This window comes from Juglans regia, chromosome 7 (genome assembly GCF_001411555.2).
Source record: "Juglans regia cultivar Chandler chromosome 7, Walnut 2.0, whole genome shotgun sequence".
NCBI lineage: Eukaryota > Viridiplantae > Streptophyta > Magnoliopsida > Fagales > Juglandaceae > Juglans > Juglans regia.
The window spans coordinates 13,839,480-13,867,457 of record NC_049907.1 but is presented as its reverse complement, the minus strand read 5'-3'; the positions used below and the strand labels follow the sequence as shown (position 1 = coordinate 13,867,457).

At 32.7% G+C, this 27,978-nt stretch overlaps 1 protein-coding gene and 1 non-coding gene across 3 annotated transcripts; both read right to left on the bottom strand.

The window, feature by feature from the left end:
- Positions 1-681: 681 nt before the first annotated feature.
- Positions 682-6,140, bottom strand: LOC109005912 (uncharacterized calcium-binding protein At1g02270-like). Of its 2 annotated transcripts, none has more exons than XM_018985117.2 (10): positions 5,797-6,140; positions 5,602-5,709; positions 5,378-5,483; positions 4,299-4,519; positions 4,110-4,186; positions 3,854-3,968; positions 3,539-3,664; positions 1,844-1,954; positions 1,657-1,764; positions 682-1,206 (listed from the first exon to the last, which is right to left on the bottom strand). In XM_018985117.2, exons 1-10 carry the CDS (start codon positions 5,950-5,952, stop codon positions 973-975), a joined length of 1,362 nt encoding a protein of 453 aa, XP_018840662.1. In that variant the 5' UTR covers positions 5,953-6,140; the 3' UTR covers positions 682-972. The 2 variants fall into 2 exon arrangements, with proteins under 2 accessions (XP_018840662.1, XP_018840583.1); XM_018985038.2 differs by having other exon boundaries at positions 682-1,209; positions 5,797-6,134.
- Positions 6,141-21,633: 15,493 nt separating this feature from the next.
- LOC118349087 lies at positions 21,634-21,741 on the bottom strand. The gene has a single exon (XR_004802080.1). It is a non-coding gene; the product is annotated as a small nucleolar RNA R71 (small nucleolar RNA).
- Between the last annotated feature and the right edge of the window lie 6,237 nt (positions 21,742-27,978).

The following is a 27,978-nucleotide window of genomic DNA, read 5'->3' as shown; positions in this document are numbered from 1 at the left end:
GTGATAAAAATAAATTAAATAAAAAAAATTATTAAATTAATAATATTTTTTTTATGATATAGAAAGTGAATGGATAATCTAATGTGGGGATTGAATTTAAACGAAATAGGTAAATATAAAAAAAATGTAATATTGACAAAATTTTGAAACTGAATTTGGCTAAGCTAATGAGTGCTCTAAGAAAGACAGGAGAGGGAGGAGCAGCCATTGAAGAAACAGACGTTAGAGACTTAAGAAATTTATCTCCGCCTTAGTTTGGTTACACAGTTCAAACTATCTCATCTCATATAATCATTATAATCTTCTCAAATTTCTACACAAAATATAATAAATAATTTAACTTTTTCAAATTTAAAATAAAAATAATATTAAAAATGATATTTTAATAATATTTTATTCAATTTTTAACTTTAATATCATCTCATTTATATAACTAAACGAGACCTAGAGAAAGTGAATGCATGCATTATTACTGAATTAATTGCAACACTTGCACATACATTAACAGTAAGACGGTAGTAAGATAACCGACTTGAATTAGTTACAAATGAAACTAGAAACTTCTAAGGATTTTCATGCTGAGCTGGAAGTCGTAATACCGACTGCCACCAATAAGCCTGCCATGCTGTAATGAAATGGGATTAACAATTCATGACAAAAGGATCATAAACGATACGAATATAAATTAAGTCATACTTGCATCATAAAATCCCTTGAGTTAGCTGTTTCAACTTTCCAGTGAAAGTGTTTCACAATATAAAACAAATTTATGTATTTTCTGTCTTGGCCCCAAAAAACTGGCTTAAACAAAAACTGCTCACATAACTTTTTTACAAAGCATTTCATCATCTTGAACGTTAGCAGCCAACAGAAGAATTTCAATGGGCTGTACATATAATATTTACAATGATTTGATTGTTCTTTGATTGTTCGTTTCGCTAGTATTCTCTCTACAGATGTGCCTATTTATGATTATTGGACTCGGGAACAAGGCAGACATGCAGGTGACAAGACAACAGTGAGTGAGGCATGATCAGAAAGAGAGTAGTTTTCAGGCCACATTCCTTGCTCCACTTCTCGGGGGAAGAAAACCGCATTCTTCACTTTGAAACCGAAGGCTTTCTCATCAGTACCCTGTTTAGGGTTTTTTATATCTGTCTCAAGATGCTCCTCTGGTTCTTCTGACCATGTCGGATTCCAAATCTTCTGCTACAAAGTAACATGTTATCATTTTATTCTAAAGCAAAGTCACTGAGCATGTGGGTGTGCAGCATGGAGTTAACAGATGAACATGTTACATGCTAAGGCTATGAACATCATATAAATAGCCTGAGTGTGTGTGTGTGTGTGTGTGAGAGAGAGAGAGAGAGAGAGAAGGAAACTCAAAATATGCCACAGTCTAGACACATGCCCGAGCTTTGCCCAGAGACTCCAAGCTGGCATTGACAATATGTAAAACCACATACACTAATTTTCTTATTTACTGTATCTAACTTGCAGTAATGATGTGATTTGGCATATTTCACAAGCAGATTCTTGTATCTGCGTTTCAGAGAATGATCAATTGGAAAGACAATCTTCTTAATTGTATTTGGATACTGCAATTAAATGCATGGAAATTTAGGGCATATTCCACAATTTAGCAGTTAAAGATACCTTGAATTCTTCATAATCAACAATACCATCTCCATTTCTGTCTGCTTGGGCCCACAGATCCTTTGTCTCTTGGAAACTAAGCCCGAAGGGAAGACCAATTAAATTCACCTGCACGAGGTCTCATTATGGTGAACCTATATTTCACTGGAATTGACATCTCTGATACTGAAGTAGCAAAAATAAGTACCTGGCGCAGTGCCTCACAGAATGCAGAATAGGTAATAAAATCACCATGGTTCTCACCCTTGAGAAAGGCAAATGCATCACCTTCAGCCAATGATGTTTTCCGGAGCAGGTACTGGAAACCAAGGAAAATTTCAGAGTCAGGTGTGGATAGCTCTAGAACTAAACTTGCCAGACCAAGATATACGAAGTCTCTAAACTCAATCTCCAGAATGAGACCTAAGGTGGCCTACAGTTTCATTCCCTAAGTTTAATCACATATTAAGTGACAAAAGAGTAAAAAGGGTAAACTACCGAGTCACTACATCCAAGCACTTGAAGGCTGAGATGTCTCAGACACAATTGCCACCAATGTCACCATCTTGGACTATTGTCGGGATAAAAATATTGGGTTGTTTGTAGCATGCCATGCTTAGTATGTTTTCATTACCATTGCCAATTCTATCACAATAAACAACCACGAACAAGCTGTGTAATAGGTCCTACTTCTCTAAGTTTCATCACTAACTCAGTTCAATCCAACCAAGACCGCAGTAAGTATTCTTTTTTTTTTTTTATCGCTAACCAAGACTGCAATAGGTATGCTACAAGCCTTAAATACAACTTTAAGACAAGAACCTAGAAGCGTCAAGCAGATTTGCAAAGGGTTATGACTGCGAAAAAGAGTGGTGAGGAGCATGGAGGGCGCTGGGTGGAGTTTGTAGTTGAATGGCACAGGGAAGACTGCTGTGAAAGTTCTGTAATACACGTACCTATTATTGAATCATGTTTTCAAAAAGAAGCTCCCCGTCACATCTGAAGGCAGGGATATAAGTAATTACATAGAAATATGAGCTCAAGGTAGAATAATTACCATTACAAAGAAATCAACACTCTAGAAGTTTTAGAGCTAACTAATATTTTGCATAACGGAGCTTGGCAGATCCCACTCTGAAATTACTTTATTTAAATATTAGGTCATCATACAAATACCACTGCGGGGGAAGTCAAATGTTCTTATTCACAATTACATAGCATAAACTACAAGTTTTCATTTCTCGTGGCAGGAAAGAGGCAAGAGGGACATTTCTTCCCCAGCATTAGCATTGGTTTTTCTATATGCATATGCAAAATCACATCTTTTGGAGATTGATTTTGCATATCAACAAAAACTCCCACATTGGATTATGGATCTTTGAGCCAAATAATAAAAAAATATTTTTATTTTATTTTTATTTATTTTTTTCCTAAAATTATTATTTTTATATATTTTGCAATTAGCACCAACTACATACATTTGGCATTAATAATTCAAATATAATAAAAATATATATAATTTTTTTATATATTATATTAAAAATATAATAAAATGATAAAAAAAATATAATATATTATAATAATGAAATGAAGATGAAGGTGAAGGTGAAGGTGAAGGCGAAGGTTCTCTTGTGTTGTTGGAGGAGGGAGAAGAGGAAAGGGTTGTGAGAGAGAGAGTGGGAGGAGAGAAAAAATTAATAATAAGTGAATAGTGCATCTCTAAAGATGTTGAACTACTGTTCATAGCTATGTAAAATTATAGAGATGCATAATCCAATGAAGTCAAATTAAGGGACATATTATGCAAATATGTCTTTGCATTTGCATATGCAGATACCAATGCCAATGCTCTAATCCTAAAAAGTTAGTATGTTTCACTTCTACTGATCATAAAATTACGCACCTTTATTATGCCAAAAACTGCTTCAGCCCAACTCGTTCTTAATGGTTTGAGCAACTTGTTAGGATTACAAAGCCAAATGAAATCAACGCCACAGATGTTCCCCCTATGATTGCGATGGCTAACCCACTGCAGGATGAGAGAGAGAGAGAGAGAGAGAGAGATTCAAAAGATATAATCAATTGACAATGTCTTCTTGTTTTTTTCCCTATGCAATGAGAAAGAACATAAAAATATTATCATTTAGCATAATTTATTAAGGCATTAGGCAGCCAAGTAAATTCAAGAGAACTAAAATTGTAAGTAAAGGTACCAAACCTTGTGAGCATCTGCATCACTGTCAGTATAATTATGGGCAGTATCATATGATGATACGTATCCCTGTGACCTAATGAACTTGTAAACATGCCCACGCTTGCTTCCATTCCAGTCACTGAATAAAGCAGAACACAAATGATTGCATTATAAAGATATCCATCTCAAAGGTTATATAAGAGAACTTTTAACAATGGAACATCAAATTTCAGGGGTGAAAACAAACGGAGAAAAAAAAAAGAAAAAAAATGATACTTGCCCACATAGTATGATGGGAACTGATTTGAGCTTGTTTTCTCTCTGATATGATTCCACAAATTGCAGTATTCTGTAAACCTATTAGAAATATAGTATTAAACACCATGATTAGTGAACCACGTTTAGTGTACTTACATAAATCATGATCACAGGAACAGATTAGTTAATAACTTAAGAAAAACATGCATACCTGACGCAATCTTACTAGAGAGAGACTTGAATCATGAGGAAATAGCAAGTGGGTGTTCACAATAAGGATTTCTTGTGGAATGTTACCCTTTTGGTTTTGTAAAGAAGGGATAACTGACTGAACATGGAACAGCTGAGCAACACGGTCTCCAAAGTCATTGAAAAGCAACTCTCGATAACTAAGAACACTTAAGTAGTTCTTATGTATGGCTGTTAGCAAACCTGCATGGAGCAAATACAGTATCTCAATCCCTAGAACAACACAAATTGTTTATAAAAGCTGATTTACATCATAAAAAGAATCTTATCAACTAACCAGTTAGGTCGTAATAACAATGAAAGTTTGAACATATGTAACTAATTAAAAATCTTGGTAATGTTGATATATGAGACACTAGCTCCTGAGCAGGTCATATGATAAAAACACGATATAATATAGGGAAATACTCGCGTCACAAAAGAATTATACAAAAGCAATTCCACAAACTGATATGGTTTGATGTCGTTCGTCAGATTATAAAATTCATTTTATTGTAAAATAGATCTAACAGATCAAATGAAACCACATTAATTGATGGGATTGTTTTGTATTATTCTTTTGTGGATGTAGCAGTACTCTATATACATATATATAAATATATATATTTGTGTGTGTGTGTGTGTGTGTGTTGTGCGTGGGTGGGTGCATACACACACACTACACTCACACTCATAGTGAAATCTGATGTCGTCTAAACAAGAACTGGCAGCTACGAAAATTTGAGATAGATATGCTGTCAAATCCACGAGAACTCTGTTAACGCATAGAAAGCGAAAATCAAAGGCCTACATGCTACATTTTTTTGTCAGCACCTAATTTCTTAATCATCAAACCTGAACTAGACGACTAAACATTTTCCCCTAAAAGATATCCACGAGAACTCCGACAAGTCTACTTGGATAAAAGCAAATTAGATAGCGCATCCTCAGCGAAAATAAAATAAAATAAAGAATTAGATAGCGCATGCCGCATCTACTGGAATGGTGCAGGACAAGTTGAAATATATGAAAATTGACATTAAAGGAGAAGTTGTATATTACCATCTCCACGGTTGTTGGTTCGTGCAAGCTTGAAGGAAACATAGCCCGCATCACCGAGCCTCTCCTGGTACATACGCACAATTTCTTCATTTCCAACCCAGAACTCCTATCCATGAAACAAAATCACGAAACAAAAAGGGGTCCTAAATTAGCAAAGTTGAACAAGGCATGCCAGTTTCGTAAGCAAAATCAGGCAAAGAAGAGCAAAAGGGCGCGGGAGTTACCTGAAGACATATAATATTGGAGGACGATTCATAGAGCAACCAATCCAAAATCGCCCTGTTCCTGCCCATCCAGAACGCCCTGAAGTCGCTTTCCCGAAGACATTGATTCTGCTCCACCCCCAACAAAAAGAGAGAGATCCAATGAAGCTTATATAACGAGAAGAATAGTCAGATTTCAGTAGTAGAAAAACAGACCTGCTCCTGTTGATCAAGTCGCTTGTAGATGGGAGCCAGAATATTGAAAGTGGTGCATGATATGCTGCCCTCCTTTTGTTCAGCCCCTCCCACCGACACTGTCTGAGTCATTGAAGAAGACGATGGTATGCAGTTCGCTGAAAATTCACAGACCATTTTCGCCGCCGTTTGAAGAAGTTTGTTGATTGGCAGAGAAGGAAGAAGAACGAAAGCGAGACTGCTGGTTCTGGAAAAACAATATTTTACTGATGGATATACGTTAAGATCTTTCTCCCAAAGGACTGAATGGCCGGGACCAAGCTTTTCAAATTCTCCGTTTTCCCGTGTGTCAACTGTCACAGGATAATGATAAACTTCCTAAATTCTACAATTTATTTACTATTTTTTTTATTTAATAATTAAGATAATGATTATTAATAAAATTATATATTTTTAATTTTTTTAATGATAAAAAATGTTAAAAAAATAAAAATAAAAAATAAAAATTTCAAATAATTTATAATCAAATAATTTATAAAAATTGCTAGGTTAATGATTAGGTTTTTTAGTTAGGTAGTTTAAATAAAATGAAATAAGATGTTTTATTAAAAATTAAATAAAATATTATTAGAATATTATTTTTTTAATATTTTTTTATTTAAAAATTTAAAAAAATTGAATTATTTATTATATTTTATATGAAAATTTAAAAAAAGTATAATTATAAGATAAAATAAAATAAAAGTATTTATAATTTATGTAAAATTATTTAAATAAAATAAGATAATTTTGTGTATCCTAAGCCTACCATTATCCTGGCACAGGGTTGTTCGGCGGCTCGGCCTGTGGAGCTGTAAATGGAAGAAAATAATGTTTCACTACCAATCCTACACGCTTGCTTCGTCTCACGAAAACATCGAGAATAAAAATCCGCCTAGTCACCTTGTTTATCCAAAACCAGCACTGAGTTCAACGCAGCTCAATAATTTTATTTTTTTTACTTTAATGTACAGGATTTTTTTTTTTTTATCTATTTGATTTGTTCATTTATTTGCATGGCAATTCCAATCATCAAGTAAAACATAAATAAAATGTTATTCCTCATCTTTTTATATCATCTTACTATCAGCTTGCTCTAATGTCATATTAAATAATTAAAAAATTATTTATTATCAAAATTTTTAAAATTTTATTTATCAAGGAGTGTAGAGTGCTAATCCCAATTACATTTATTTTTAGAAAAATTATTCTCATCAACTCTATTCATTATCTCACACCCCACACTTATAAAAAATGCATTCACACCCTATAAAAAATATCCTTACATCTTATAAAAAAAAAAGTTATAAATATGAGATGTGGGAATGAATAGTAATTAATACATAACATTTCTCTTCTTTTTATGACTGTGAATAATCACCCTCATTACAAGCATATTTAGAGACTATGTGACATCAATTATTTTAGAAAAATTATATACATACAACTTTTTTCACAATTATATTTTAAATAAAAGACATTTTAGTAAAATTACTTATAAAACTAACATTGTTTTATAAAAATATGTTAAATTTAAAATATAATTATATAAAAGATTGTAAAAATAATCGTTTCTCTTTATTTTAACTATCTTATAATTATATTCACTTAAAAAAATGGTTGATACTAGGGGGTGTAAAAACAAAAATAAAAAAATCCGACTGAATTGGACTAGAAAGCAGTTTGATGCAGTACTAGTTCTTAAGAACCAAAATCAGTCCTAAACATGTGTGGTACCGATTTTCCAAATGTTTAAACTGAACTGGACTGATATATATATTGTAAGGGAGTTTTTTCCTGACCCTTATAATGTCATAGGTTCAGCCATTGAGAGGGGACTCACTAGAAAATAAAGTATGAGTGAATGAGAGGGGACAAGAAAGGACTAAGGAAAGGAGTGTCACGACGCATGGAAAAGCAATATAAGCATAGAAAAAGATGAGAAGTGACATAAAGTAAGGTGTAAGATGTTGTAAGCATAGGAAAATATGAGAAGTGACATAAAGTAAGGTTTAAGATGTCAGGAAAGAAAAATGAAGGAAGTCACTTAAAGCAAGTAGGGGTAGGTGATAAAGGGGGAGGGGACCTATAGATTCGGGATCTGACTTTGAGATTCTTCTGATCTTTCAGCTTCTTCCGATTTTGTGAACTTCTTCTTCATCCAGAGAGCTCCAGAGAGAACTTTTTTTCTAGTAAATAGTTCTACAACTTCCATTGTACAAATAGAAATGAGAAGTCACGAAAGACTGTATACAAGCTTATTATAGTTAAATCTTCCCTCCCAAACTCTTGTGAACATAGGTCTAGTGTCGAACTACATAAAATTTGTGCGTTCATTTCTTTATTTTCTACATTTAAATATTGTTTCAGCGTCAAGGATGTACGAACCGACACCATGCAGCTGCACCGGTCTATTGCGGCTCATACATAGCATCGATCGAGACTCACCAATCATCTTTGAAGACCCGAGTTGTCGGGGCCTAGCTCAAGAGCGTGCGAAATACCATATCAACATATATATTTATGATTTTTATAGTATATATAATTTTTTATATTATATTATATATAAATTGTTAATTAATATAACATAAAATTCTGATCTTATTATTTAAGTCTATTAATCTTATAACATAACATGTGATATAACATAAAATTAATCTTCTAATATTTAATATAACATTTGATATAATATATAAATTTTAATTCTATAATATAAAATTAATATAACATAAAATTTTAATCTCAAACATAAATATTAATATTAAGTTATTAATATAAGCTTATTATATATAAATATATATATCAACGATAAATATATTTTTGACATAATAAATTATAATATATATTCTTTTTATAAATATATTTTTACAAATTTGATTATATATACTCATATAAAAAAGTCTAGAAGTTATATAGATTATAGTTAAATTCAAAACTATACTAATATGTGTTAATTAGTATAAAATAATGTAATTGTACTATAATATAAATAGACTAATATTTTAGTATATATAAATATCATATTATTACTAACATAAATAATTAATAAAACTGAAAAAATGAACCAAAATCTAAAAAATTAAAAATTTTAATTTAAGTAATGAATCGTTTAGGTATCACTTTTTAAAATTTCTAAAACCGATATATATTAGTTCAGTTGTAAAAATTATACAAAAGCAGACGAAACTGGATGGATTACACATTTAATTGATACACAAGGTCTGTATACAAGAGCAATGCTAGGTACAGTTCCTAAATGGAGACTGCAATGTAAGTCTAGGCTATTTTAACTTTAAAATTTTTTAAAATTATAAAATTATCCCTCTTAAAATGATATTTTTTCTTATTTAATAATATATCTACACATATCATCTCTACTTGAAGACTGCAAATAAAATTAAAATTTTTTCCGTATACAAACCTCTAACGAGAACGGTTAATATACTGTTTATGTGAGGGTCCACAAACCCGTGCGTAAATCATATCCCTCACACTAAAAATATGTGATTTGACAAGCTTTTGCAATTGAAAGATGTAAACGAAAAGCATATAATTCTTTTCAAGATTTAAATTACTCGTGAATTTTAAATTCCAAATCATTATTTCAGGATTAGTACATTTCACGATTTAATGGAAAAAGAAAACAGAAAGAAAGAACGACAGAAAAAAAATGAAGCCGTTGAAAAAAAAAAAGGGCTGAGCTAATAATGTAGTGGAACCAATTGGAATAGGTCGGTCTTGTCTCTGACGCCACGTTTAAATATTGACATGAGATAAAAAATTTATAAATAATAATAAAACAGAAAAAAATTAGATAAAAATTTTATAAAGTTAAAATATTATTAAAATATATTATTATTATTATTTTATATTTTATTTAAAAATTTAAAAAAATTATAATAATTAAATAATAATTAGATAAAAAGTTTAAGATTTAAAATTAAAAAGTGAGTATTTTTTGGATGATATCAGTTATTGATTTGATGGTAATTTTGAATTAAAGTATAAAAAGATTTAGAAAAATAATAAACATACATTATTTTTTATAATATTTTATATAATAATATTTAAAAATAAGAGATATTTTTATATAAATATCTTATAAAATTAATATTATTTTATAAAATATTCTTATTTTATTATATTTATTGTGAAATATATATGAAATGTATTACGTGGATATTATTAATCAAAAATTTAATTTTTTACAAAAAAGTTATAGTTAAATTGTAAAGTAGCTGTCAATCTATCGTTGTCAAAAAAAATAAATTAAGAAAAAAAAAGATGTCACACGGAAGCGAAACCGATATTGCAGCAGCGAGGAGTGATATCCAATCATTCTAGAATAAAAATAATAATAACAATAAATTTTGTAAGAAAAGTAAATCTGGGACGCGCAATGCAACTGCGTCGGTGCCTGCCTGTCTGTGACTGTCCCCATCGCCCTGGGCAGTGCCAGCTCAGAGCCTGTGTCGCTGTCCAGAGGTCGGGAAATGGACGGTGGGAACCTCAACCAAACCAACGGTGGATGGAGCAGTGTCTACCAACCCCAGTGCATTAAATTTAAGATGCTCAGTGTCTACCAATATTTTTAGACCCACATTTTTTCAGTATTTTGTGGGCCATGCCATATCCGAGTTAGCATTTGTATAAGAACAGTCTTATATATATTTATAATTTTATTTATAAGATTTATTTTATTAATTTTATTTTAAATTTTAAATTTTATAATTTTTAACAAATTAATAATTAATATATAGAAAAGTAAATTTTTTTAAAAAATATATTTAATATTTTCCTTTGTGTAAATAAATGAGAGAAGATGAACGCTTGCTTGCTCCCAGCGAAAGAGATTATTAGAGTATTGGTATCAGACTCATCAAATGAGTTCAATTTTTAAAATTTGATGAATTTATGTTTAAAATCACTGCATTGGATTCACCAAATACTAAAATCTGAAATTTTGAACTACAATACATTCCAATTCATCTTCAAATTTTGAAGACTCATTATTCACACTCTATAACTATTATTTTATTTACTTAAATTATTGTTTCTCAATTTTGAATCACAATATATTTAAGTTGAGAAATAATAATTTAAATATCAAATTAAATTATTAATTAACATATAGTTAATATAATTGTAAAATATAAAAAAATAAATTAAAAATATTATTATTAAAAAAATAATATTATATCATTATTTTGATTAATTCAATAATTAATTCAACATTAGGTCACGGTTTTTGTTCCTTCTACAGCAAGTAATGTTGCATTACAATTGTTAAGCCTTACGCTCTAGTTATCCACTTAAACGAAGGAACAAAGTGGACAGATTATAGCAATGGCCAATGGGCTTGAGGCCCATCGAGGAGAAAAAAATGAGAATGAAGAGAAAAACATAAAAGGGAAGGATGAGATGCATGGCTGTAAAAAAGTAAAGCCCAAATTGGGAACATAAGACTCTAATCAGCTGCTTAAGATGGATAAAGGGGAGAAAGAATTTTATTTTTTTTCGCAGAGAGAAGAGTGTAGAGGATGAGCTTTCAAATATGAGAGCTACTTTGGGTGTTGCAAATTTGCAATATCATGGGTCGATCCTCTCTTTTTGGAAGACAAAGGAATGTTTTGCAGAAGGCAAATAGTTATCTCTTGAACTCTGTTCTCACTGCAAGAAATAAAGATTTTAGTGAGGAAAAAAAAAGGTTTGTTGCTATAAATTGAATTTTCGTCCTTTCTAGAGACAAAAACTTACCGTATACTTGTAAGAAATATCTCGTTGTTAAAAGTTGTTAATTATAACAAAAGCACACCGCTACAAAAGATATCACATTTAGCGACAACACTTTTGTCATAAGAAGGGTCTCATATTTAATCCCAAAAAATTTTCATCAAACCAAAATTGTCACAAAAACTATCGCAATTGTGATGAAATATTTGGTCGTCACTAATATTAAACAATTAACATTGTTGCGAACATGAACATTATAGAGACCAAAACAATTGTCATTAATAGAAAATTATTTGCCAAGAAAGATTGCTATTGCCAAGCTAACTTTTGCTGTCAAAATCTATTTATAAAAAATAATACAATAACAAGTAAACTAGCATACAATAAAGTCAATTAACATTAAGAAATAAACCATCACAAAAGAAAAGACAAAACATTAGTATTATATCAAACTTGAAATCTAAACAGTTTGTTTTTTATATATTGTTGGGCAGTATAGTATATAACTATGGTTAAAATAGAACTATGTTTTGCCTTAGTTCTATTTTGTTATAGCTTGTATCTAGGTGTACTTCATTGTATGTATCTTGTGTACTTGAGTTATACCTATTTACTTGGAATAAATTCTATTATTATTGTAGATATAAAAGTTTGATTAGAATTAGGTGGCTAAGTTGATAAGTTTGGATATCACTAGTGAATAAGATGATAGAGTTTATCTTATCTTTGGTTTTGTAATTTGGATGAATATAAAACACTTTGACTTTATCTATGGCTATTTTCATTTAATCTAGAAATTGTTAGATAATATTGTAAATAAGTCAAAAGTGTATATATCCGAATTATAAGGAGTCTGGAATTATCTTGTGAAGAATTTGAATAGAAACTACATCTGCTGAGAAGACTTAGTGCCAGGTGTCAACAGACGCGTCAGTAGAGTTTTTCGCAGCAGAGTCCTTCTGTCAGCAGAGTCCTACTGCAGATCAAACTCCTATTAGATTTGTTCCGTCAGCAGAATCCTACTGCAATTCAAATTGATTTTCAGATTGTTTATTTAAGGGACCCTATTGGTTAGGATCTGTAGAGATTCAGTTATGGATATTTTTTAGAACACTTTTATAGTGCATATTTTGGTGAGAAAATTTCTTGAAAAATTTTCATATTTTTCTCTCAAAGAGTATGATAGTTGATTCAAAATTGAGATGAAGTGATCGTGATTCAACCACTGGAGTTCTAGGAGAAAAACTAATGTTTGAAGATCGTAAGAGGTTATGGCTGCTACTACGGTAGAGACAAATGGATCATTTATCTATCAAGTAAGAGTGTCAATTGACAAAGATTTTGTAAGTGAGCTTTACTTGTAATTAATTTTCAAATAATAAAACTAATTTTTCTATATTTGGTTGCCTCATACAATTTTATTTTTAAAGAATTCTTTAAAGTGTTTTCCTTTGATACCAATCTTGGTATTATATAATTTATTTACTTTACGTTATTGCTTAATTGTTAAATAATTACATGATTAACAACTAACTAATTTGTTGAGTGAATTGGTAGAAATTTTCGCTGCATTACAATATAGGAACATTTGAGTAATTTCAATTGGCATCAGAGTGTAGTTCACTCATTCAAGTGTAATCTGTGTCTCCTTGTAGATCATGTCGTCATCGTTATATGTCCCGCCACACTTTGATGAGCAAAACTATGCTTATTGGAAAGTTCGTATGAGAGCCTTCCTAAAGTCTTTATATGAACGTGTGTGTGACATAAATTGATAGGACCACTTGCATGTTCTTGTATTCCTTGCATATCATTAGTTTATGACATACATTTCACATTATTTTATTTGTTTGCATTTTTTTGGGTTTAGTCGAGTGGTCTTCTATTTCTTCTCTTTTCGTTTGGATTGGTTGATTTGTCTTCTATTTTTTTTATTTGTCTCCCAATTCAGGTTGTTTTGTAGTTGAGCAAGGTGCAAGCTTCGTGTGTGTGCCAAGTTTTGAGCATTCAGATCCTCACATAGTCAATTCCTTGAACTGAAGCATCTCTCTATTTTATGTAGTCAACTTTGTGTATGTTAACCTTATGATTCATCATGACAAAGTCAAATTATAATGCACTGTGAGGAACTCACTTTCACATCTTTATTATTATGTTCCATAACTATTTAAGAGGTGCTCATCAAATGGAGAGTCTATGCCTTAAATTGACTAATACTAGTTGAATCTAATATTAAAAGCAAGAGATTTTCCCTTGTCGGACATAAATGTTTGATCCATATAGAAAAAGTTGGTATTTATTCACTGCAGAAAAAGAAATCACCCTACACGGATCTGTCTCTTAAGTCCTTATAGGAAAAGTCGTTGCTCTAATCATTACGGAAAAAGATAAGCAATAAAAACGAATATATCAAGGGTTGTGCAAACTTGTGTTCAGGGGAGATACTCTTTCAAGTATCTAGGCTCTAGTATAAAGTTTGACTTTTAAGGTGAGAGACAATCTCTTGGGAGTATCTATGGAAAAAAAAGGGAGAGAAAAAAATGAAAAATTCATATATATGAGTCATTGAAGCAAGTATTCTCATTCGCACACTCACATGAACTTTGATATTGATAAACTTATGAGGTGTGAACAACTATTATGATTGTTGCAAATAAGAGAGTATATTTTATTTTTGGCTATGTCGGTGATACTATGCCTAGACTTGTGATGCACTCAGGCATGTACATTGACTCAATTTATTATTTTTTTTTTAAAAGGAAAAATAATTTTCAAAATTTTGTTGGGTCAATCAATTTTAATCTTTTATTTTTATATTCTTTGTTTTGTTGGGTTGTTTGGTCTATTTTTTTTTTTTTGGTGCACAAGTTTGGAAGGTATGTTTTATTTGGTCTGAAAGTTTAAGTCATAGTAGGACATTGAGATAGAGGCTTGTGCGTGGCACATTAAGTCTTTATGTGACTTAGGTCACTTAGTTCCCATGATTGGCACCCACCCCCCGATATTCTCACTCACGACTCTTCATTATTTATTCTCTAGCCGAACACTGCATTATACGTCTCTCATGATTTCGATTTGATTATGTGTTCAAAATCGAGGAGACCTCATTCTTTATACGACTCTCAGTCAAGGGAAGTGATCTCTTCGATTAGCTTCTCCCCTTCTCTAGTTCTAGTGTTCGGTGCACACTCATTTGCAAAGTTGTGGTGTTTGATTTGATTTGTGACTTGAGATTTGAGGTTTCTGATGTTAGAGATATGAATAAGTGTATTTTGTGAAGTGGGTCTAAATTGTTAATGTACTGAGGAATGATTTTTGGTGGTTAATACTTTATACACATAGGTTTTCATGCTATGCCCACTAAGTGTTTGTTTTTTGTCTCAACCAAATTTTCTCATGCATTTGTTAATTTCTTTATATGCATTCGTGTTTATTCATCATTTTACTCTCATTGCATTATAGAGTTGAGGTTCTTCATATTTGTAGGAGGGTCTTCTTAGGAATTTTATTATCATATTCACACACAGTATTCAACATTGATCTATTTATGATGATGATGTGGTTTAAGATTTGTCAAATTAGTGACAAAAAGGGTGAGATATTAGAGGTGTAAATTGATTTTTTTAGTATTGTGAAATTTATGGAGATTTGAATTAAGTGTGTTGCTGAGAAGGAGTTGAATGAATTTTTGTTATTTTGTTTAAGACAATTTAATATTGACAGCGAGAACTAAATTCTGGTTTATTCTAATTCTGGATATAATTTTGATGTTAGACTTGAACATGGTTAGACTTTGAATTAGATTTTACATCTTGTGAATTTTGATAGGACTAATCTTAGTCAATGTTCTATGCTAGTGTTTTTTTTTTTATTCTTAGTCATTTGCTTGAAATTTCTATTCGGTTTCTTGGTCTGTTGTTTGTGCTTTTGACAGGTTTATATTACATTCATCATATTGATTTTGTCACCAATCCACCAAAGAGAGAGATTGTAGATGCAAGACATTCATCAAGTTGGTTTTGTCACCAATTCGCCAAATTGGGAGATTGTAGATGTAAAAGTTTGGTTAAGACTAGGTGACTAAGTTGATAAGTTTGGATATGACTAGTGAATAAAATGATAGAGTTTATCTTATCTTCGGTTTTATAATTTGGATGAATGTAAAACACTTTGACTTTATCTAGAGTTATTTTGATTTTATCTAGAGGTTGTTAGATAATGTTGTAGATAAGTAAAGATTGTATATATCCGAATTATAAGGAGTCTGGAATTATCCTGTAAAGAATTTGAATGAAAATTACATCTACTAAGAAGACATAGCGCCACGTGTCAACAGACATCTCAGCAGAGTTTTTCGCAGCAGTTAGCAGGGTCCTACTGCAGATCAAACTCCTTTAAGATTTGTTCCGTCAGCAGAATCCTACTGCAATTCAAATTGATTTTCAGATTGTTTATTTAAGGGATCCTATTGGTTAGGATCTGTAGAGATTCAATTATGGATATTTTTTAGAACACTTTACAGTGCATATTTTGGTGAGAAAATTTCTTGGAGAATTTTTATATTGTTTCTCTCAAAGAATATGATAGTTGATTTTAGATTGAAATGAAGTGATCATGATTCAACTACTGGAGTTCTAAGAGAAAAACCAATGTTTGAAGATCGTAAGAGGTTGTGGCTACTAGTACGGTAGAGATAAATGAGTCATTTGTCTAGTCAAGTAAGAGTGTCAATTGACAAAAATTTTGTAATTGAGCTTTACTTATAATTGATTTTCAAATAATATATTTACTTTTCTGGGTTTGGCTGTCCGGTAGGATTTTAGCTTTAAACAGTTCTTTAAAGGATTTTCATTCGGTACCAATCTTGGTGTTATACAATTTATTTAATTTACGTTATTGCTTAATTATTAAATAATTACATGATTAATGACTAACCAATTTGTTGAGAGAATTGATCGATATTTTCGCTGCGTTATAATATAGGGACATTTTTTAGTAATTTCAATTACCTATAAAAAAAATAAGTGAGCAAGAGTTTTGATCTTAAATTTTCAATAAATCCTTTTAAAATAATCATAATAATTAATAATAATTAATAATGCAACGATTTAATGACATGGTGCAACAAAACACTAAAACTAATAAACTAATAAACAATCTAAAGACCAAACTCTTGCATAGAACATTAAGTTATCAATATCATATCATCCGTAGACTCCAATTCGGAAATAATGCAAGATGTTATATTCTAATTCTAAGCCAAAAAACTCTACTTAATATCTAGGACACTGATAGTGATAAAAATATGAGATTCCTCAAACCAATAATAATAAAATAATAAAAAAAAAAACTAGAAATATAGCATCTACTATTTGTTAAATACACAATAATGTAATAAAAATTACAATGAAATTAAACATTTAAAAGAAACCAGTTTAGACTGAGGTACGGAAATTTCACTTTCTTTAAAGAGATTCAAGCCATTTGCGATATATAAAGTTTCAAATGAACCAATGCAACAGACATTCTCTTGACTTGTTTCCTCCATGATACAACAGTCCAACTGATAATTGTATGGCTCAAACCTATTCTGCACAAGTAGTTGAGCGCAAAACTCTACTCAAAGAACACCTCTATTTTCTCTGAAAATTCTCAAGAACATACACGCTTCTTTTCTTTTCTTTTCTCTCTTGTACGTACAAAAATTAAGCAAAAACTATAAGCTATTATTCAGTTGAGGCTTTTTTGGAAAGGATTTTATTTTTTCTTTAACTGAACATCAAGCTTCCTACATGGATGTAAAACAACTCGTACAGTTTCCAAATCCTAAACATTGAAAGCTTTGTATTTTTGGTTATGACTCTTGAATTCTAAAAATATAAGCCTTGCTCCAAATTCAAGACAAAGAAAGCGGAAGGAATTAAAACGTCTGGCTGGTTGGACATTTAAAAACAAGAGTTTTTTTTACAGATCAACCACTGTTCACGACTGATTTGTAGCACACCTTACATGTATATATATATTTTTTCAACACGCACATTTTGTATTTTCGTTTTGCATCCCATATTCCCATTCGAATTTTCCCTACCCATGTCCTCCCCCGAAACTGGAACTCAATCCCTCGCCAGGAACCCGTGGCCTTCCTCTTCCTAGCGCCACCTAGTGACGGCATCTCTTTGTTCAGCACCACCTCGCAACGCAACTTTGTCTGCCCAACGCTGCCACTCCTCGCGAGCTGATTGAATGGACTAAACCAGCGACACTGCCACCCACATTCTCTGTTTCACCGCCGCCCCACTATCAGCTTCGTAAGTCAGCTTAAAGCAATTTCATGAAGATGAAGATGAATAAATACCTTAGCCCGTGGCTGCAGATCTCTTCAGCATAAATAAGCCTTTTCAAATAGCTCAATCAAAGGATGGGCAGAGGGAGGGCAGACGACAACGAAGGTGCTGGGCAGAGGGAGGGTTGACGTGGGCGATGGGGGAGAGGATGTGCGATGCGGGAGGTGGGGGAGAGGATGGGTGACGCTGGGGTGGGGGTGGGGGTGGGGAAAAGGATGGGCTAGGCGATGTGAGGGGGGTAAAGGAACTAAAAAGAATTTGAAATGGGGTTGTCTCCAGAACTAAGAGATGAGGGAAAAATAATTCCCTGTTGACTTGTAAGTTGTGCTCCGGCTACTGCCAAATAGTGGCTGATACTAAGATTTTTTCTAAAAACAACGATAATGAGGTAGCCAACGTTAGTAAAGTTAATAAAAAAAACATATACCGCTCCAACCATAAAATTAATCCCATAAAAATGAAACGTACCAACATACTATTTATTAAAAAAATACTAACATTCCCCCACTATTTTTTAATAATATAAATAAGAGATACTTCTAGACAAAGAATGATTATTATGTATCATGAAGGTGTGCTCTGCATTGAACCCTCACTTAATGAAGTAACAACTTTTACTCCAGAGCCAGTAGTTGTCTCAAACTTGAACTATAACTGCTTAAAGGAAATAAAGAATTATTACTACACATGATAACTTAGGGGTTGGCATGAACTTTATTAGCCAACACATTACGACCTTATGTTAATCCCGTTAAATGAGTGTATTTGAAAACATACCCAATTCTCATATAGAGCGGTCTCATTCTCACACTCACATAGGAGAAATGTGTCAAATGTGCTCTTGTAATTCTAACACTCTACTCATAAGAGCTATAGAATTTCATTAAGAGTTTTTTTAAAAACTTATCTTCCAAAATATTACAGGATAAATGCACTCATATCATAGGAATGAGAAATAAAATAAATAGTGCATTTATTAAGACCATCATTTGATTCATTTTTCCCGTTAAAGTTCTTAGGATCTCTAGGATCTCTGGTCTTCAGGTTGGGTATCCTCATGCATGGCTCATGAATTTATGGATTTTAATATCATTCCACTCAATGTATTACTCCAGACTCTTTCTCTTGTCAAGGCCTTGATTAGTGGATATGTAAGATTATCACAAGATTTAACACAATCCACATTAATAACACCAACAATCAAATAAAATCTCACAGTATTGCATTTTGTTCTTATGGATCTGGATTTACTGTTATAATAACAATTTGTACTCTACCAATAATAGCAATACTATCACAATGAATTAATATAGGTGAAACTGGTTTCTCCCACAAGGGAATCTCATGTAATAACTCTCTTAATCAGTTCACTTCCTCACATGCAAAAGCTAAAACTATAAGCTTAGCTTCCATGGTTGAGTTAGCGATAATTGTTTATTTTTTAAACTTCCAATATACAATACCACCACCCAAGCTAAAAATGTCACCAGTAGTTGAAAGAGAAACACCTGACAAGATATTTCAATCGGCATCACTAAAGCTTTCAAGTACATTAGGATACTTTTTATAAAACAAGTCATAATGTTTATACCGGATAAATATTTAATTATCTGATTCATTACATACTAATGGTCTCTTCCATGCTTGGTATTAAATCTACTAAGTACTCCTACCGTATTAGCAATGCCAGGTCTAGTGCAATCAGTCACATAATGTAAACTCCTAATCAAGCTAGCATATTCGTTTTGATTAATAACATCATGATAAGTGTACGAAAGTGCACTCTAAATATCTTATGATTAGACTAAAATGCTAAAATATGAATAGAAATCATACGAATTAATGTGTATTTTTGAATTGAGTTTCTATTTACTTTGGGATGTTCCTAAACATGTTTTTATGTTTAATTTCAGAGTCTATAAAAGAGCAAGTAAAAACCCAGTCAAATTCAAAGGAGGACTTTCAAGTGGACAAGACATTGGAACAAGCTAAGAGCTTTCAACTGGTGTAGGACTCTTCAAATAAGGATAATGATGGGGTTTGAGAGTAATTCAAATCAAAAGAAATAGTCAGAGTCCAAAACACGCTAGGAGACAGCCTGGACATACTTTAATATTTTGATAGTAACTTACCACTCGCATATTGGATTGATGCGATTCTTAATGTATTGGAAATCTATCTTAAAGGACTACAAATTTGTCACTAATAAATATTTCTAAATTTGAATTCCTGAATCACGTACGTGGCTACCAAGATGAATTCTAAAATTTAGGCAAGGTTTTATGTGGGAATATGAAGACATTATGACTTCTTTCTTATCCTATATAAGCATATCATTAGCACAAAATTGAGAGTTTTAAAAAAGGGAGATGGCTCAGTTCTGAAGATAGGAGAAAAATACTATTTTTATTTATTTTTAGTTCTTCCATAGAGAACTAGATTTTGGGTAAAGCCTAAGACGAAAATTGATCGGTGAAAATACTTTGACTTTTTTTCAATTCATAGATTAAGCTTTATTGTTTAACATTCTAGGATTAAATTCTCTATTTTTTTTTTGGATATTATAAGTTTAAGACAATTATATTAAATGTTGCTATGGTTTGATTTTGTTGAGCTATATGATTATGAATATATGATTGTGACTTAAACAGACTTTTCATGCTATTGATGTGATTTTTTGCTGCATTATTGCTTGAGACCTTAGTGTCATCGTTAGATCTGATATTCATTTTTGTATATGAAAACTGTGGTTAGTAAATGCATAATAGATTATAGAATTAAATTTGAGAAAGTAAATGAATATAATGTCATATTTTCCAATTAGGAATTTGATGTTATAATTCTTAATTTTGTATATAGTTTGGATTGAAAAAGTCAACCGGTTGATGGAAGCCCAAAGTATTACTTGACTTCTTATATGTGCCCTAATCTCATTTTAATTATTTGCTTTTGGTAGAATTTTCAAATTCTTGTCATATTGTAATTTGATTTTTCCTTTTAAGCTTACGTCTTGTTGTGTTTCTTCCAACTCCCTGTGGATCGACACCCTAAACTATACTATAGCACCGAGTACTAGTTTGGGTGTAATCAAATTTTGGCACCGTTGCCAGGGAGACGGTGGAAGAAACGATACAAATAATTTATTTCAGTAGTTTGTAAAAGCGGTAACTTCTTTATCTCTTTTAGGTTGCTGCATTATTATTATTTTCATTCTTGTCATAGTATTTTTAGTTTTTAGTATTTTGTTACCTTGCATGCACAGATATAGAGACGCCTTTAGTAGATCTACTTGTAGGTTTGTGGTAGAGTCGGAATCAAATTTTGTAAATCCATTATTTGACAATTCATCTAGTCCCGAAGAAATGTGTGAACACGAAGATCAACCCACTAGAACTCTTCAAGATTACCTCCACCCTACACGTAAAGTCACACCATCATGCATCATGTTTCCAGCCAACACTCGTCAACTTGATTTTAAAACATGGATGATACAACTACTTCCCATCTTTCATGGTTTAGAGAATAAAAATCTTTATTTGCACATTAGGGAGTTTGAGGAAGTAATTGTGACCTTCCATAGTCATAATGCTACAAATGATGCTATGAGACTTAAGTTCTTTCCTTTCTCTTTGAATGATAGAGCAAAGAGCTGGTTGTATTCACTAAGATCACGATCCATAGGATCATGGAATGAGATGACACAGGTCTTCTTTAATAAATATTTTTCCCAACATAAGACCAATGCTTTGAAGAGGCAGATATCTACCTTTGCACAAAAGGATAGTGAGATTTTGTATCAGGCTTGTGAGAGGTATAAAGAGTTGTTGAGTATGTGTCCTCACCATGGGTATGAAAACTGGCGCTTAGTTAGTTATTTCTATGAGGGACTTACACCTAGAGAGCATCAATTCAGAGTGTAATGGTGATTTTTTGCAAAAAAATCCAGATGAGGCTATTCAAATATCTCAATGAACTTGCTGAAAAAGCTCACACTTGGATCAGACCTAGTGCTACTGAGAGTACAAATAGATCACTGCCTACTGAAAATTCAAATGGTGGTGGAATTTACCATCTTAGGGAAGATGATAACCTAAAAGCTAAGGTAAAGATGCTTACTAGGGAGTCAGAGGTATTAAAAACTAAATATTTAAAGCCAACACACATGGCTACAAATGTTGAGTCCTTTGGACCCTGTTTTCTGTGTGGTGGAGTAGATCACCTAGCTCAAGAGTGCCCCCACATTTGCTGAAATGAGAGTAATGTATGAGGAACAATGTAAGGCCTTAGGTATGTACAAGAAGTATTTTACACATTCTTCCAATACCTACAATCTGGGGTGGCGTAATCACCCCAATTTTAGCTGAAAATCTGAATATCAGCAGCCTGCACAATCACCTAGAGCTTATCCTATGCCGTATCATGCATCATCTTCTTCTAGGAACCCCTTAGAGGATACTTTACATGCTTTTATTGAGACACAGGATAAAACTAATCAAAAGTTTGAATCTTTAATTATGCAGGTTATTGAAGAAAATAAGAAGATAAAGAGTCATGTATCCAAGTTGATGAGATCTTTGAGTGTGAATGAGCGTGGCAAGTTCCCTTCTCAAGCTCAATCCACATCCCAATGCCAACATATGACTCAAGGAAATTTGAAGGAGGGTAATGCCATTGTGACACGAAGTGGTAAGTCTTTACACATCCCAACAACTGATAAGGCAGAAAATGTTGAAGAGGAACAAAACAATGATATAAAATTGTCTTGTTTTATTACTTAATTACATTACTCTCAGATCATACTAAGATCCTAGATAAACCTTCCCACATTTCATTAGAAGAAATGACATATCAAACCCCAAAATTACACCAATCGGTACACATGTGTGCCCTTTGTATGCATGGACTGTTTTGCCCTTAAGCCTAATCTTTTTGTGACTTTTTTCTCAATGGCACTATGGTCCTTTAACTCCTCATATGATCCCTTATGACCTAGACCAAGCCTTGGCAAAATTGGTTTAAAAAACCAAACCAAATAGCCAAAATCGATTGCACCTAGGAAGCTAGTTGGATAGAAACTGAATTGGTTGAACTTCAACCACTCATCTGCCATGGTTGTGCCACTCTCCCCATGCCAAAACTCATGCATCTTTACCCACCTAAGGAAGGAACTCAATGATGGTAATTATGCTCACAAACCAGACCAAGAGGATGGGACAAAGGAGGGATCAAAATCAGGACAGTTTTGAAGGAAACTCAAAACCTTTAGCTATGGCTTGCTTGTCTTGTGAATTTTTGTTTCAAAAATCCGAATCAAGCAGCCCCTGCTCCTATGGACGTCTTCTAGCTCTTGGCCATAATGAAAGGATGACACTTCAGGTCACTATTCAGCTGACCAAGCCATGACAAATCTGGAAAATGCAATCAACACTCTACCTCTCACCTCCACCACTCACATTCATTTCCTTGGAGCCAAAACCAACGTCTCCCTCCCCTCTTGAAGCCTATAAATATCTCTCACTTCCTTATTTCTCCACACCTCTCCTCCAAACTTTCTCTTGAGTCTTGATTCTTGAGTCTTGAGAGCATGTCTCCCCCTTAGTGAGCAATAGAGTAAAACCGAGTGAAGTTCTTGAGTGAAGTTGTTTTGGAAGCTATAAGGGCCATGAAAATTGTAAGTTTTCTAGCCCTTGATCTTATTTTGCATGTCAAGCCTTGTTTCAAGTGTTGGAGTGAATTTTTGTTGAATTTAAAAAATGTTACCATGCTTAATTCAAAACCGGGTTCATTAAGGATGGTTTAAATGTTTAAATTATTTTAAGTGAAAATTTTAGCTATGGCATGTCTTAGTATATTTTGATATGATTTTTTAATGTCTTAGAATAATCATTAAAGGTTTTATTTTGATATTAGAAGCATGCCATGATAGGTTTTAATTCTACCTTTTGTTGATCATCAAGCATGCACGATTTTGATTAAATCATGCTTATTTTATGAAAATTTGATTTTTTTTCACCTAGGCTTGATCAATGAGCATTTAGAAGATCTTGTGATTAGGATAAGAATGAAAATACATGTTTTGGGTGAATTTTGAAAGCATGCCTTGGTGATTTAGGCTAAGAGCATCATGCTTGATTAATGAATGATTAATGAAGATTAAGGTTTTTAGCCATGATTAAGTGTTGGGATGAACTTGCTCACCAAAGAACTGGATTTTATCATATCATTAAGGACTATAGTGATATTTTGTGACTAAAAAGAATTTCATATAAATGCATTCATAGAGATCAATAGTTGAAATCACACTTAGGCATCAACTAGAGTGCATGCCATGGGTTGGGAATATTTGAGCTAGTTCCATTTTAAATTTTATAATTCTAAGAGTATGGATGGCTTTAGAATATCAAAAATATAAGGTCCATGAAATTTGGTTATATTTGAGTTTTGTTTGCAAATAGTGAAAAATTTAAGGCCTTAGTGACAATTTTTTAGAGTTTAGGGGTATTTTTATAAATAACCCTTTTTGAAACCCTTTGATTTTGAGCATCTTCCTTAGAGGTTCAAATTCTAACTTAGTATGAATTTGATTTCAGCCACTACGACTTTTCAACTTGAGAAGTTTGTAAGTTAGCTTCTAACTTACACTTAGATAATTTATTTATGATTTTTGTATAAATACCACATTCATATTAAATATCATTTTGAGTATAATCCATCTCTCTTTGCCAAAAGTGGTAATCCATCTCTCCAGCTCCTCGATGAGTTCACCCCATCTCTCTAGTGAGTTTAATCCATCTTGAACTGAGTTTTTGTTCTGAATCTAACCGAAACTTTTCCATCTTTTCCAGCATTAATTACTAGCATTAATGCACTCTTCCAAAAGTTATCCAAAACTTTCCATCTCTCATTAACTCACCGTCCAAAATCTGATGTAAATTTATTAATATTGAGTTATCCATGTTTAGCATCCTGCACCTCAAACTCTGTCAATCCCAATACCATGAAACCCTCACTTCTGTTTAAAGAAACCATGGTAGGAGCCTCGACTGAAAGTGATGTCCCTGTGAACTGGAATGATCTTGACCTTGAGCCAGAAACAGATGAAGCATCACAGCTTTCAGCGCACGTCCTAATAGGCAGAGTAATATCATCTCGTCCTCTCAACAAACATGCTCTTCATGCCACTATAAAGTCAGCATGGAGCTTTTCAGCAGGGCTCAAAATAGAGGATTTAGATGTTAATATGTTTTTGTTCACATTTTCGAATGCGACTGAAAAGCAGAGGGTTCTAGATCAAAGGCCATGGAACATTAAAGGTTTTCACTTGGTAATCTATTGCTGGCCACCTGGGTTAAGTCTTCTTGAAGTTGATATGAAGATGTCTGTATTTTGGGTGCAGATCCATGGGTTGCCTCTAGAGTTCATGACTAATGTAAATGCTGAGAAAATAGCTGCAAAGCTTGAAAATTTCATCAAGTTGAAAAATCTGCAGGTCCAGGTATTCTCTTGCGATGATATATGCGAATACAAGTTGAAATAAATGTTGAGAAACCTAGGAGTGAACACTAAAGTTTGGAGAGATCCTTGGATTCCTAGAAACCCAAACTTCATACCTACTCGGAAAGATACAAGTACCCCTATTGACCCTCTCCTTTGTGTTTCGGAACTGATGATGGAGGAACCTAGGAGATGGAATACCATTCTGCTTCAAGCCCTCTTCAGCTAAAGTACAGTGAATGAGATTGAAAAAATCCCACTTGCACAACAAAGCTTTTACGATCTCTTTGATATACCTGTTTGGACTTTCCATAAATCCGGTTCCTTTAGTGTCAAATCAGCTTATGCTGCCTTAACACTATCCAATGCTCAAATTATGATGGATAATAGCAGTATTCAATCTGATATTTGGAAGGGGCTTTGGAAACTAAAGATTTAGGATAGACTAAAGTTCTTTTGTTGGAAAATTCTCAATAACATTCTGCCTACTCGTTTCCGTATAAAGAACTTTGTTCAGATTGATGTTGATAGCCTTGATTGTCCTATTTGCAACACTGGTGAAGAAACTCTACCTCATCTTTTCTTAAATTGCAGTTTTTCCAGAATCTTGTGGCGTCATTCCCCTTGGCCGTTAAACATATCCTCATGTGCTCAGAATGATATTAGAATGTGGGTCAAGTGCATTCTTGATCCTCTCATAATGTTAGGAATTCCCCTTGAGGAAGAACACCATTTTCAAATTTTTGCACTTGTGGCTATGGATAGTATTTGGTTCCTTAGAAATAAAATCCTTCATGAAGATCTTAAACCTGATTTATCTATTTTTATATCTTCCACTAAAAAATTTTTCAAAGATCACTGTGATGCATGGGGCAATTTACAATTAAATTCTAGCAAACCTTGGGGACTTATGCCTGTTGATCACTGTCTAGTCACTTTTGATGTTGCGGTTAGACAAAGTGGAAGCACAGCAGCAACAATTGGTAGAACATCCTCTGGATCCATCATCTTTGTGGTCACAAAGCATATCAGCAGCCAAAATCCAAACAAAGGGGAAGCTACTGCAATCCTTCTGGGAATAGAAAGAGCCAAAGAAATCAACATTGGTAAAGTTGTGATTGCAGGAGACTCTCTCAATACCCTTCAAGCAGTAAAAAATTCAAATGTCATCCCAGATTGGACAGTGCAACCAATTATTCATGATATCAGGATTGCTCTTAAAAACTTTGACAAATGGGAACTTCGGAAAATACATCGAGATGAGAATCGATGTGCGCACTCAGTTGCGCAATGGGCTACCACCAAAAATATTTTTGGAAACATCCCACTTATTACTATTCCTCCTTCTTTGTTGAACTTTCATAGTGGGTAGGACCCACCTATTTTATTGTAATTTGTCTGTCTTGTAATCTGTTTTGTCTTGTGTTTATCTTGTATTATGCTACTTAATGTAGCAGACTTATTTCTTAATATTAGATGTGTTTTAAAAAATATATATATATCATTTTGAGTATGATACATCATTGAGTATTTGATTACTTGTTTGTATGACATGTGAAATTCTCACCATTTTTGCATATTACATAAATAAATATCATTTTTTATGAAACTTACTATGCACATGTCACGAAATGTATTTTTCAAAGCATTGAATGAAAATGAATTTTATCACGACTCCAAAGGTTAGGATGGAGAATTATCTTAGTGGAACTCCTCTGTCCACTCTAGAGTGAATAAAAATGGAGTGGTAACTCCTGAGTTGACGAAGAATAGTCAACGGGCTTCGACTTGGTTCTTTTTAAAGAATGCCAAAGCGAAATCAAATGTTATGACACTTAACACTGGTGGGTGTATATGTTATGATGTTATGATAATGTTATGTTATTGTTATGTTATTTTACCAATGCATTGAGAATGATATTTGCAGATAATGACGTAGTGTCAACATGAGTTGTGTTACGGTCGCGGGTAGGTGTTCACGGTGCATATAGGGAACCATGTTGCTACTATACGTATGTTAATGATGGCTTTAATAACGATGAAATGTTATGATTTTTTAAAGTAATGAGGTATGAAATATTCGCTTTTCGAAATGTCACATTTTTTAAATGAGAAAGTGACAATGTTCTCTGAAGAAGAAATGACGTCAAAGTTTTTCTGAAAATGTTGAGAAACCTGGATGGGAGACAAATATGGATTTTTTTTTTTTTTTTGCATATCATTGCATGCATCTCATGTTTATCATTAATCATGCATATTTTATCTCTGTGCAAGTTGATTGTTTAACTTATTGAGATTTCAAGTAAATCTCACCCTTGTGGACCCACTATCATTGCCTCTGAAATGATAGAAGTTGTGTCCGGACCAGTAGAGGAAAAACAAGAAGAACCACTAGATACAAATGGTTAAAGAGGAGCCAGGCCATGAGCGAAGACTAGATATAATTTTGATGCTCATAAGTATTGTCTCTTCATACTTCAGAGTATATGAATTAGTTGATCTAACCATGAAACTTGGATGAAGTATTTTGTATTAAGGAAATTCTATCCTTAAGTTTGAACTTATGATGGTAATTAATGCTATTGTGATGTTT